The sequence below is a fragment of the Merops nubicus genome, unplaced genomic scaffold (genome assembly GCF_000691845.1).
Source record: "Merops nubicus isolate BGI_N331 unplaced genomic scaffold, ASM69184v1 scaffold41646, whole genome shotgun sequence".
Lineage (NCBI taxonomy): Eukaryota > Metazoa > Chordata > Aves > Coraciiformes > Meropidae > Merops > Merops nubicus.
In genome coordinates this window covers 1,049-15,420 of record NW_008617715.1, presented here as the reverse complement: position 1 = coordinate 15,420, position 14,372 = coordinate 1,049, and the positions used below count along the sequence as shown (strand labels likewise).

Below are 14,372 nucleotides of genomic sequence, written 5' to 3'. Positions count from 1 at the left end.
ATTGCCATTAACCACAACACATCTACAGAAGACTTAAAATAATTTTGTTTCATTGGTAGGAAGTGAGAGATCCTACTTACAATCATGAAACCTCATCCTATGAATTAGAGTCTTTTTAGTGCAAATATGGCTAAAATAATCACTTGGTAACAAAAGGGATCAGTCTTCCATTTTAAGTACCCATTGAAATCTTTAACTGAGTGCTAGTAAAAAAAAATATTTTCTTTCTGCAGAATATATAAATTCTGTAAACATTAATCAACGCACAGACTATATACTGAAATTTGCATATGCACATAAAGTAAGGAACATTGCTTCCAGTTTCAGTAGCAGGATTTGTACAATGTTCAAGCTGAAAGAATTAAGGACTGCTCAATTTCTAGTGGAAGATCTTTTGAGAATTTCCCAGTTTTTTAGTTTTTAATGATAAACAGACTTTTCAAGAAGGCAATCTTACTTGATTTTATAGGCGAAGTTTTTTAAGGGGGGGAAAAAAAATAAAGTAACTGACTCATATTTGATTCCAGTCTAACTGAACACCAGAAATCACCTGAAAAAAAAATACTGATATCTATCTGAACTTTTACTGCTAGGCTTAAAAGAACACTTAGCATATTAAAGGGATAAGCCCTAGATTTTTCCCCTCTGTTGGTAGCTGGGGAGCAGGGAGGGGAGAGACTTCTCTATGAAGCAGTTCAGAAGAGAAACTAAAATTAAGATGCTGTCAATCATCCCTTGAAGGAGCCAGCGTCCTTCCTTTGATTACAGGCTTGCTAAATTGGATGGATGCCCTATTTTTCTTGTCTTTTCCAGCCTTCCTGGGCCTTTAACTAGCAGTGCAGGAATATTTTCACAATTTTGATGTAATGGCATATAAATATTTTAAATATGTAATAGGATTATTTACCCGCTAAGAATGCTTTACACACTGAATCATTATGCTTCAATGTTTGATGCTGAAGCACAACTGAATATATATTTTAAAATATATACTGTAGGAGATATTTATATAATAAATTTTAAAAAGTTATAGTCACTGTAATAAAAGATTAACCCTACAAAATAGATAGTTAGGCATCCAATCAGATCCTGTCTTTAAGAAAGTCTGAAAAGTACTCTTTTCTATTTGCAGAAACAGTGATTAGTAATAGTGCCAAATCTAGACATTTATCTTGGTCAATATAAAGATATTAAAATAGGCAGCCTAGTATAGTATCAAATTATTACACAGCTTTTCCTTTTTTAGTGTCATGGGGTCCACTAGTTTTTAGGTCATAGGATTTCAAATGATTTTTAAGGAAAAGGGAATATTTTATTAAGAAATAGGCTTTTGATGGTGATAAACAAATGACTTTGGAGTGGGTAGTTCAAAATATAAAGACCCTTCTTTTTGTGTTTAATTGTTCATGACTAAAAAATTTATGAGCAAATCCAATTCTCTACTGCTAGAATTCACTGCAGAGTAAGCACAATAGATAAAAGTGGCAGAAATAAAGAAAAGAGAATGCAGATGAGTTAGAAGAACCAGCTAATCTCTATTATATCCGATATAAATATTTTTGGGGGTTGCGTAGGAATACATCTCTAGGGTGATAAGTTATAAAAAGAAACTCTATATAAAATTACTGTAAGCTCATATGTAAGACTTTGTTATATAAAAGTGGGGAAATAAATTATAGACAAATTGCCAAGCAATAAATTCAATCCAATAACATTTGATTAAAAACATTCGCATTAAAAATGGCACCCACGAATTTTGCAGATGATTGAAGAACTAAAGTTTTGGTGAAAGATCTGCAATAAAATAATAAATATAAGTAAATGTACACCAAAAATGTTATATTACAATCTGAAAAATAATTTCTCTGTTCTTCCTCTAGAATATGTAATAAAGTTTTTTTGCAATGTGCTTTATTTTCATGAATGGAATAGAATTAAAAGTGAAATGCATTTGGGAAATAGCTTTCAGCCTGACGTGTTAAAGCAATCAGAGGTCAAATGCAACAACAAACCAAACTAAATCTCCAAGAGACTTTATAGTAACTAGCTGGGGGTGGTTTACACTTAACCTTTTTGCTCTGGACAGGCACTGCCAAAAAGCAATCAGACCACTCCCTGCATTCCAGCTAAGTGAATGCTGATAATGGACCACATTAAAACCTCTGCAGGTGTCACAGAATGTGAATGTGACTTCATAAACCAACAGAGCTTAAAAATGATAATTCCTTATTATTAAAAATTCATAAGACAGTAAGTATTAAGGGGCAGGGTATTAGACCTGGGCAGCAACTGCACATATAGAATGAGTAACCAGATAAGGAGAAGTGAAAATAAGTGAGAGCTGGTTGAGTGGAATTTAATTTCCTTATCCTCCTTTTATAATAAGAGCTGTAGGTTAAGAGTTTACGGATTTCTGGAAAAAAGGTATTCCATTCAAACTCATTGTGGCCTTAAAACCACTACTCTTCATCGATTAGGGCCAAATCCTTAGGAGAAAATATTCTAAAACTTGAGAAGCAAAAACCTCATCTCAAATTCTGAACTCCTGACAGAACAAGAATTAATTGGTATTCTAGAAGTATTTTTAAATTTCTAGGCAGCAATTTATGGATTGATTTAAAAACAGTTTCAGCTCTTAACTACTGATGCTGCCTTTATGCACAAATCAGTTTGCTTAATTCAGCCCCATCACCTTGTCTCTTAACAGGTCTGCAGAGTGTTACTCTCCCCTCCTTTAAGTCCCTCCTTGAGAATTGTTTCTTCCATGTCTGTGTGACTCTAAACAACTGATCAAGGATAGAATTGGGCTGCTGAACAGCACTGATGTGTATTTATTTCAAAAAAACAGACAAAAATAAGGTTAACATCTGACATACACATAAATATTAAAATGCGTCCCATTCCTCCCATATACTAATTTTTTTAGAAAAGTATAGAGCTGACAAGACCTATGAATCATTTAACTGTTTTATCTTCCTCCTTTTCCTTCTGTCTCACTGGTTTTATTTTTAGCTCATTCAAACAGAAATTTTACAGGTTGTTTTGTACCACGCATACATAAAACTGGAGTTCAGTGGGACCTCTAGCACTCCTTGGATTCAAAGCTCCTGAAACCAGATACAGAAATATGAACTCATTAGCATCCTAATGCAAACAATAATATTAAACCTTCTATTGGTAAAACTTTGCCAAGACATTTCATCTCAATAACCTTTGATATGTCCTCCAGTTGGAGTATTTTTAAAGCTTCTTATTGAAACAATTCTGTTAAAGTGCTTCTCAAAGTAGTGCTCAGCAGGCAGGTGGTGTTTTGCAATATGTGCAGTACAACCTCACGTTACAAATGATTTGTCACTCTTAGAACAATAACTGAAGGAAAGTATCTTAGCAAGGCTAATAAAAACCTACTGAGTGCATCTGCCTAAGAAAGGCTTGTGTTAGTATGTTGTTTGCACATAATTAGCAGCACTCTACAAAACATGATTCTCTCATTAGTTGGATTGGGACATGCCTTTTTTTTGTGATATTTGTATCTCATAAATCAATATATAGGCCACACTTAAATACTACAGCTTGAACTATGCTCTTTATTTTCTCCTCTTATATTTTCTATGCATATTTTCTCATATTATCTATACATGACTATGTACTCCCTGGTTTTCACACACTACTACACTCTGTGCTTAGAAATTCTGCCAAGTATTCCTTAAAAAATACTTTAAGAAAGGCGGAAAAAAATACTCTCTGAAGCAAAAGTTTAAAAAAGAAAAAGGAAAAAAAATCATAGAATCCATAGATCACTTCTTGGAGGACACAGCTGTCATGTAACAGTTGTAGAAAGCATCAGCATTTACTGAAGCTGGTAAAATACCTAAAGCCAGGCTATACAGAGCAAGAGAATATAACTTCTCTTCCCATTTACATGTGATCTCATACGACGCAAACAACAAAGTCCTTGAACATGATTTTTCCACCGACACCCTGAAAATCCTCTCGTATCAAAAAGCCACTGTTTATATGCTCTTACATATCCACTTAATAATACAAGATCTACTTACCTATGCTTCCTTTGTCTACAAAGTCATTTAGTGATGTTTAGAAAAATGCTGATCATTTTATTTCTAGAAAAACTCCCCTTTCCTTGTGCTCCTCACAGTTCATGCTTTGAGCCAAATATCCTTGAATGCCGACATTCAGCCAGCAGCACTGACTGGCCAGATATCTGGCAGCAGAATTTCATACTCTTAGGTTGTAAAAAAAAAAAAATCATACAAAGCTTCATGGAGAGGGGTGGAAGAAGGAAAGAGCAGACAGATTATATTTAAGGGAGTTAAACTGAATTGCTTGGATGCTAGAATAAGAGATCGGAGAAAACACACACTTGCCATGTATCTTACCCATCATTTCACCAAAATGATATTAAAAATCAGGCAATACTGATATTACCATAATTAAAATAATTAATAAAAAGAAATTCCAGCTAAATTATTATCCCACTACAGTCTTTATAGAATGTGCTATTTACAGTTAAATACAAAAAGCATTTCATTCATACAATTACTACAAAGACTATATGTGATGCAGAACAGCTTTTACACTAGGCAAGGGCATGGAACTTCTAGTCAAAAAAATAATAGTGACATTCCCCCCCACTTACCAGTGCAACAGGTGTTCAATGCAAACCAGTGTTCACTCCCTTTGAATTCAATGCATTTTCTCTAGCAAGCTTGTAACAGAGTATTTTGTCACAGTCATTTTTCTAAGCTCTCACCAGCAGCGTAGCAGTTCAGGTGAAGGAAAAGCAGTGAGCTGGCTGCCAAGTGGGACTGCAGAGGAATTGGCAAGTGCAGAAAAAGTGGAGAAGCTACAAAATTTTATTTTCCAACAAAATAACTCTCCACAAGCTGTGTAAACTTTTCTTACTAAAACAAATACTGTAAAACACAAAGATTTTACATTTCCAGTGAAACACTCATAGTAACATGTGCCTGGTTTTACTCTCCTGAAGTCTCAACAAAGAACCAGCAGATTTATGCTTCCTCAATTACCTGGGTCAGTAAACTCCCTCATACTCCCTGCCTGCAGTTTGGATCTTTCTAATAGCCAGAATGAAGAAGCAGACTTGTTGGGCTTTTGAGTGACCTTTGTTTCTTCAGCAGATCTCACATTTTGCCGCCTAACGCGCACACGCACACGTACACCCACCCCCCCATCCACCCGCCCACATCCACACCCTCTGCTGCGTGCTCTCTTCTTCTGGCAACAGGACAAAAACTCAGCTGTACCCATTGCAATTTTGTGACCTGGACAAAGAATAATTTATAGCAGTAAGTTCGTTGGCTTTGCCATAAACTTAAAACGCCAAATTTGGTTTGCAAAGACAGCATAAGGTATAAGTTAGACCCTTTATCTCAAGCACTCATTGGTATTTACAAGTAGTATAAGCTTTCTGCTACAGAAGAAAAGGTATTTAGAGTGATCGGTGTTACAGATTTCCTATGTGAGGCTAGTTCCAGTTGCCTGCAATTCAAAAGCCAATCTGCTGACTTGGCATTAGGACTCTAAAATGGTGTGATCCAACTTATATATTAAGAAGGTGTCTGCAGAAATAACATTTATAAACGGTATATACAGTACACAGTACTAGTACATAGAAAATAGATTTGGACTTTACGATCCCCTGTGTGTAAGGCAAGACTGAACTCTGTCTTCAAATGGAGTCCACCAGAGGTACAAGCAACATAAAGTGGCTCTTAAACCAATACGCAAATCAAGTGCATACAAATTAAAAATCAGAGCAGACAAAAAGTTTTAGATTTTTTTATGTGCTGATTCTGGCTTGCTGAATACATGGGAAGTTATTAAACATCAAATGTACCTTCTTTAAAAAACACTAACAACACCTTGATGGCAACAGATATTGTTCAAGTGGCAGCTACCAAAAAACAGCTTGAAAAAATGGCACAGTACAGCATCAGGAACTCTGCAGTTGTACCGTGCTAATCCATACAGCACTAACAAAAAAAAAATATAAGTATATGAATATTCTATTTCATGCTATTGCTATGCAAGCAACAGCAATACAAATCAGCATACAGAAGGATACCATATGTTCTGCAATGAAGAACCCAAAGATATTTTTCAAGGGGCATTGTTACAAGACTTCAGAGAAACACAGGACTGCCAGAGGCAAAAGTTACTGACGGATGTAGACATCCCTGTTCCATTCTCCTGCATCATTACGTTTCTTTGATATCACTTCCCCATCCTTGTCACAATATTGGTCCCTTGATTTATGGCGACTACGCTGTTTGTTGCATTCGTTGTGGTCCTGCTCGCGGTCCCTCTCCTTTGAGCGATGCCTTGATTCTCTGTGTCTGTGATCACTGCTCTTGTGGGACTCGTCTCTATGATTGTGATCCCTGTGAGAATCATAGTGGTCACCGTGCTCATGTGAGTAGTCCTCCTTCGGCTCCACGTAAGCCGAATCTCTGCTGTCTTGTGTTTCTGAGTCAAAAGTTTCTTGCCTCGACAGGCGTCTCCCACCACTGCGATGATTGTGGTGTTGGCTTGAGGAGGAGCGATGCTGAGACTTCTTGATAGGTTCAACCTGTGCTTCCTCTTCAATTTGTGAACTGCTGCGTTCAGGGACTGAATGGTCATTCCTCTGGTCTCCTTGAGAACCCTGCTATCACAACCAATAGTAAGTAAGTTCATATACATGAAGGACACATTTAAAAACTTCCCCCAATATCAAATTCAACTAGAAAGTACCATGAAACCAACAAAATTTAAGTACACAACAATCCACTTTCAATCTAAACTAGGAAAAAAACACTAAAATTCAACTTTTACCGAAAAATCAGTATTATAATACAAACAATTCCTTTCACTCTCATCAGAATGGAGGGTGGCACTCGGGTTATTCTGTGACACTTTCTTGTCTCCTATGATGTTTCTGGCTATTCCAGTTAGCAATAATTGCCTACCACACTCCAGACAAAAAAAAGACCATGCAGAGGCAAGACAAACTGCAGAAAAATTGAAGAGGATGTATCATGCCAGGAGAGGTATCAGCTGAGAGTTTACAGAAGCCTGCTTGGAAACACTATGGGAAAGTTATTTTAGAGGGCTGAGGAGGTGGATTCCATCACAGAACAAAAGCAGAAAACCTTGCCTCTTTTAGAGTAAGTTTGAAAAAATGTTGGTTTTTTTTTTTTTTTAAAAAAAAACGCAATTGAATCTCATATGAAGTTTGTATTATGATACTAATAGTATCGCTGACCTTCTGTTTTTCTCAGCAGTAATTCCATTTCTTCACAGTCATGAAAAGTTAAACTTTGACCTCATATTTTTAAGAGCTCAAGAATACAGACCATTGCCAAGAAAAGCCAGAGGAGAGTGATATGATCACCTACAGAATTTCCTAATACACCACTACTATTAAAAAGACCAAAATAAAAAAATTACCAGGTAATAACAAACCTACTCTTCACCAGCATAAAGCTTTGAAATCACTGCAAAATGAACAAGTGGCATTATTTAACTCATTTGGGAGTTTCATTGCATTAACCTGGTTTTATTCCCAAACCAGAGCCAAAGACTTTTCAAGCTTAACTGTAAAATTTTAAGAAATACTTTATGGTGAAATTGAATTAAGCTTCTCAGACAAGGTGAAAAACATCAACACAAAATCACCTAGACTGGAACAAAATTAAAGTAGGTTTTAACAGTTACACAGGTGTCTGTGAGACTGTCTGAAATTTACCAAAGTTAGTCCAAATTTTGCAATCCTATGTTCAGAATTGTCTAAAAATACGGATAGCCTCCAGGACAGCACAGGGACATATCTTTTTTCTGTCTTCATATGTCTTTCTGTTTTGTGAAGAAGAACTAGGGCAAGGCGGAAATTTTGTCCTTCAGCCACAGATCCTGGCAGATGGGTTTCTTAGCAACCCAAAAAATAAAATGACATAAAACTGCAGAGGAACAAATCTGTATTATATCAGAAACTTATAAAAAGCAACATATTTCAAATCAGGAATTTGTTACATTTGACAAATATTAATTTTCCAAGACAACCTTTTATTCTGTGAGCTTCACATCAACTAACTGGGTTGCCTCATGTGTTTCTAATTTGTGACAAATGGTATGGATGAGAACAAGGTGAAACAAACAGCAGTTTCCTTTTTGCTCTTGTTTTCATCACACTCAAGATGATTCTGATTTGCCAGAATAGGGACGTAGTAATTGTAAACATGAACAGATGTATCCAAGGTGAACAGAAGTGACTCAATGGAAGTGAATTATAAATTAAATCAAGAGAAAAGCTGGAGAGTGCAAAGCAATGCCTCTTTGGGAAGTGGAAAAACATTTTCATTGGTTCACCGCCATGAGTGTTTTTATGGCTCATAAGCTGGCTACACACGTGAAGCCCCTCACCTCTCATATGGTTAAATGCCAAATATGTATGTGTCTATATATATAATCATGACTAATAAAATCTGTCATTGCTGTGGTTTGGGAACAAATGCAAAGTTGGAACCGGCTTTGAACAGAATGCTACTTGTACAAACTCAGATGCATCTTCTCTGCTATGACGAGTACGTGTGGAGGAGCCCAACGAATAAATTTAGAGCCAGTGTCTGCAATTTCAGAATAGTGTTAGGGCTATTGGGATTTATGGGCAACTTCATGGACATTAACTTTCCCTAAATATTACAAGGACACTGGGCAGATAATGTTTGAATCTGGATTAGGGTTTGGCTTTGTAGCTTATAACCAAATTAGAGCACTGATTTGGATTAGATTCTGAAGAATCTAATCAGTTTCTGTGGCCCAATCTCATAAGTTTTTTTTTTCCTAAAATGGAGAAAGTTTGAGTCCAGCTCATTTCATTATTCAGGTTATAATTTCAAAGAAGTAGAGTTTCTTGGAAAGAAGTTTAAGCTGTGTTGAAACAGAAGAGAGAAATCTGTGTCTGCTGAATCAATTTGGCTTGCTCCCTGTTTCCGTGCAATGGTCCCTAATTGCCTGCACCATATGTGTGTGAGGTTGCTCTTACTTTCTTTTTGGAATTAGCCAACTGTTTCCCTCCAAGAGGAAACCTGAGAACAGTCATCAGGACAGTTTGTTCCAAAGTTCTCCATCAGACAGACAAGAGATGTATGGTCTTCACCAATGTAATTTCAAACAGTCCCAAAAGGCCTCATACCTTCAAGCACCTGATGCATGCAATACACACAGTCGGCATCATTCTCTAAACATACAGCTCTGGCAGCTGGCAACACAAATCTCTCATCACAATATACATCCAGGACTGAAACGCCACAAAACCTGATTATGTCTCAGGGCAGAGGAGTACTGCACTGACCCTGGGGAGAATTACTCAAATGCTTTGCAGTGCAGATGTGGCCCCTCCAGGCCAAATGGCTGGTGGTGTGGTTTTTCCCTGCAGAGCAGTCCACAAAAACAGCACAGACATGGACTTTAAATTCTCCAGATAAAGGGTCTTAACGCTATTGAGAGAATGGGTTCAGCCACCATGATTAGAAAAAAAAAATACTCTGTTCCAAGACCATGACAGACTCAGGTTTTTGACATCAGCTGGAAATGTATCTATAGGAAAATGAAACAAAAGGAGCGTACAAGTTCTACGTTCCGTAAGGGAACCCCATCACTTCTCACTTTTGGATTAGTAGAGCTACAAACTGTGAAAATGCAAATACATTCTCATTTTTAGTCTTTAAAATTACAATCTGTTTATTTGTAAGGAGATAGCACAACATTCAGAAAAGTGTTATTAAAACTCTGTATAGTTCCTCCAGAGAATGTGGTTAATAAAATGAGTATGTGAATTATAAATCCACACCAAAAAGGCATAAAAAAACCTTGAGCAAAATAATGAACACATCTACAAAGCAAAGGAAGTTTAACTAGCAACTCTGCACACAACAATACTGAATTTCATACTCAGAAATTCTTCCAGATCACAATTTTTTCAGGGTGTTTCAGCTCTGAGAACAGAAAAAAAGGCAGAAATGAGCCATAGCTTTGTCTCTTTGCCTGCAACTGCTTTTGAAAGCAAGAGAAGGAGATATTTTTCTTTTTAAAGAACAAAACTATGGTGTCTGTGGTCTTCTAATGTGAAAAATTCTTTGACACAAAAAATTGTTTTGCAAGATGAAAACAAAAAGCAAATTTTCAGCATGTTAATTTGAGTGCAGGTAAGTTATGAATTCTAACTGATATATGTATGCAAATTATGGGCATACGTGGAACTTAGATAAAAAATCTTATTTAGTAAACTGTTATTTGAGCTCAGACAGATGTATTTTATCCTCCATTGTGATCTTGGTCTCAATGCACCACTCACTGTTTATAGTGAAGTAGCACCTTTAAAGGCCTCATTTCATGCCATGCAACACATATACAAAGGAGAGAATCTCTGTGCTGGAAACATTAAAAAAATTACACAAACCAAAAGGTGAAGGAGAAAAGTGGGGACATAATATGCCCAGAGTTAACAGTCAGGTCAGTGTGGAGGTGGAAATAAAGCCTGTTTTTCTCAGCTTGGTAGACATACCCACACTGTTCAGAACATACTGCTTCTCAAGGTCTCTCTACACAATGCGCAGTGGGTTTTATGTAAGGGTTCAGCTTGAAGGAAGTATGTACATTTCACAATAATGGCCAACGAATAAAAGAACAAAAAGAAACACTGGAAGGGCCAGTTTGACCTTGAGACTTCACTAGTACACCCAGTCATTCTCAGCCTCTACAACTCTATAGCCTGTGGGAACATTGGAACAGATTTCCTCCAAGTCTTGTGGGTCTGCTCTGTATGTAACCCAATTTGTCACGCAGGGTCTCTGGGGCTGAGATTTGGCTATTAGCAATGGTGTGTCCATCAGTCTGAGTTACCAGAGGCTGTAGCGTGCATAGTATTAGCCCAGTTTTATTCCTCTGACTGGATTACATAAGGCCAGCTATATAAATGCTTCTGGCTGGTACACGTATTACTGGCACAGTGGTGTCCTGGGCACAACGAAATCTTAAGTATTGCACTTCACATCACCATATGTTTTCAGTCAAGCTGTCTTAGTCCTTGGAATCAAAACCAGCCCCTTAGTCAATACACAAACACATGCTATTGTGAATATAACAGCAATGACAGTAATATGCCTGTATTTGTCTTTTACACTGAAAATGGGTGTCTACAGAAAAAGCTATTATTCTGTCAACAACAGTATCACATATTCAGCATATTCTAGTATAGACTAGACTCTGCTGAACTGGTACAGACTACCATGGTGCTTTGGAAGAGGAAGAAGTTGATAGGGGAAAAAAAAAGAGATGGCAAAAAAACTGTACCTGTAAATTAATATTTGGACCTGGGCTAATAGGAAGAGTGGCTGTTGCAAGTGTGCGAGTGAGAAGCTGGTTAGGAGGATTACTGCTGGGTGGATGTGTGGCCTTCCAGTAGGCTTCCAGGTAGTCAGCAAGGTGCTCACAAGCATCTTCAAGCTGGTTCTCATCAAGAATTACATCGAACATCTCCTGATAAGGGAAAGGTTTTTAGTGAGAATAATCACCACCTAAAGGGAGATCAGGTAGAGACACTGATGACCACATTTCCCACTCATCAAAAATGAACCACATTTCTAATATTTAAGATATTTCACCCTTTTGGAGTTTGGGTTTCTTTTTAAGGCGATTGATACAAAAGGTAACAATCATAACCAGCACTAATATTACACTTGTGAAAGCAAGTCCTTGTCTTCCACTTCGTAATGCATAGTCAATGAAGACAGGAAGAAACAGCTTGAACAAATCTTAAAATTCAAAAATCCATTAAGAAAGGTCAAATATTGAAGTTTTTAGCTACTGGCACAAAATGGAATAGCAAGAAAAGGTATTCACTTCCCGTAACTATAATAACAAAAAGAAAACTAAGACAAACTAAGACAAAAAAGTAACAGCATTAAGAAACAGAAATAATACAGATCATTCAGTTTTGAAGTGTTGTACAAATATTAGGTATGAGATAGTCACATTAGACAATGGTCTAATCTAAAGTTAGGAGGCAGGTTTCCTCCATTCCCTCCCTGATCAGGGAGACAGAAATCCTCCTGAAGGCAGCTTTGAGAGCCTACAGAAGTCTCTAGCATTCTTCATTGACTTCTCAGGGACCTGAGGAGTCTAGTCTGAACTGAGATGCTTGAACATAAAAGATGAGAACATACCCCTCACTCAGCCCTGTAACTGTGGCAAATTTCAATACATGCAACTTAACACAACTTTGATCTTCTGGTCTCTTGCCTGTAGTCTTGACAATTGAGTATGCAGGTAATAAAGCTTGCCATGTTTAAAATATACCTGATGTCTCATCATCTCCACTTCATAGGTGGGAATTCAGAGAATTTGCTTCAGTGCACACCAACAGAACCACAGAGCTCTCAGCTATGCAGTACCCCCACAGCTCTTTGTAAAAACGGTGACCAAGAACACCAGCAGTAACGGGGCTGCAGCAACATATGCCCCCGAGGAGCTACCCAAACCACCCTCCTTACCCTAACCTGCCAGAGGGAAAGCACAGTCACTACAAGAGTTCATTTTTATACCAATAAGCCCGAAAAAGTTATCAAACAAAACAAATGTTCAGTTTGTTCAAGCAGTGAATGTGTTCAGCACACATCCTAATAACTACTTGTGACAAGGACTGTTTTTCCCTGCACCCCTGTGCAGAGCCCAGAGACCTCAGGAAGTGTTCTGCGAAAAAGCAATAGTGAAATATGGCCAGAAGAGGGCAAACGTTCCCAGAAATAACATCCTGCTTGAAAAGAAAGGCACCTTTCAAAGACCAGACATAATTGAACAGCAGCTCACCGGAGGACACTGTGCCAGTTTATCAGCTGCCACCATCTGAACATTAAGGTGTTTGGCTTGAGATTTCCCTCGAGACTTTATTAACCTCTGTAAAACCTGTGAAAAATAAGACATTAATAAAAGCAAGCAGGTTTGGACTTAATGTACATATACAAGCACTTAAAATGTTTCCATTTTTACCTGTCTACTTGAGCAAATCAAATTCTTAATTTGCTGGCTTCAGGGACATTTCCCACACTGTTTACAACCAGAACAAGCTAATTTTAATTTACTGCCCAACGTCTCCTTTCCTATTATGAGTACTAAAAGGTTGCCCTCCTATTTTCCTTTACTGCTTCTGCATAATTTTTTGTGTCTAAGTTGAAATTCTTGAATTGCTTTCCTGAATTCTCTTCCCATAATTCATTATTCTCTTTCAAATGGCTCTTCACCAGGTCTGTTTTTCACAGAATGGAAGAGTACATTATCAGGAGATATTAAAGTTAATCAATCAGTCTGATACTCATTATGTGAAAATCTTTCCTTTCTGTATTGTTTTTATTTAACGAATTGTTATTATTGCTTATGTAATTGAGACTAAAAGCACAATTCCAATTTAAAAAAAAAAACCAACCACTGGAGCTACAACACCTTTTCCAAAACGGGTTTTGCAAAGACCAGAGCTAAGATACTTTTTTAATTAATATTTCACCATCCAAAGGGAAGCAACAACAGTAAATAGCTCTGAACTTCAATGAGGACATGTGATTATCTGCATTTAAGACCAAAAAAGAGAAAAGAAAAAAAGACTGAAACAGCATGAATATCAGTAAAATATTTACCTTAGGAGAAGAAATCTTTACATATACTATAATGGGAGCCAGAGAGGTTTTGCTTAGTTGAGCTGGGTGGTTAATGGTATCAGCATCTAGCACTACCAACTGCAGTGTCCTTGCTAACTCAAAAATCCGTTCAATTTCACTTTGAACTTCAGCTGCAGAGAAGTAGAAAATCAGAGTTATGAAAACATTAAAAGGCAAGTAGTTTTAAGAAATGTAAAACAGTGATAGACTGGTGGGTTGCTCTTCATCAGGTTGGCAGGAGTTGTTAGCCATGCCTGCCCCTGGCAGGCTGGGGAAAGGAAAGCAACGTTAAGGAGAGCGGTTTTCCCTCGGCTTGTTGCCCTCGCAGACAGCACTACCTGCCTCTCACCTCCACCTGGTCCTGCAATCCCTGCCTTTCCTGTAAGACCCCAGTCCCTGTATATAGGAAAAGCAGATAAAAATGCTTGCTGCATCACATCGAAATCCTACTATGCCATTTATTTCCTACATGTAAATAATTTCAGCTCAGACTTTAATCTCACATAGTCAGCAATTTGCTCAAACTGGAGTGCCTGAGATAGGCATTAAGACACATTGAGGTGTCCATACTAGCAGAAGCTTCCGTTTTTCCATTTACTTCAACTTATCGAAGCTCTGGAAAACAGAGTTTCCCTCATATAC

General features: G+C 37.4%; 1 protein-coding gene across 1 annotated transcript; it reads right to left on the bottom strand.

Annotated features, from left to right (window-relative positions):
- Window positions 1-5,595: 5,595 nt before the first annotated feature.
- On the bottom strand, window positions 5,596-14,164 carry CACNB2 (calcium channel, voltage-dependent, beta 2 subunit). Its single transcript, XM_008943233.1, has 5 exons — window positions 14,080-14,164; window positions 13,710-13,861; window positions 12,889-12,984; window positions 11,374-11,559; window positions 5,596-6,685 (listed from the first exon to the last, which is right to left on the bottom strand). The coding sequence occupies exons 1-5, from the start codon at window positions 14,162-14,164 to the stop codon at window positions 6,197-6,199; spliced, it is 1,008 nt and encodes a 335-aa protein (XP_008941481.1). The 3' UTR covers window positions 5,596-6,196.
- Between the last annotated feature and the right edge of the window lie 208 nt (window positions 14,165-14,372).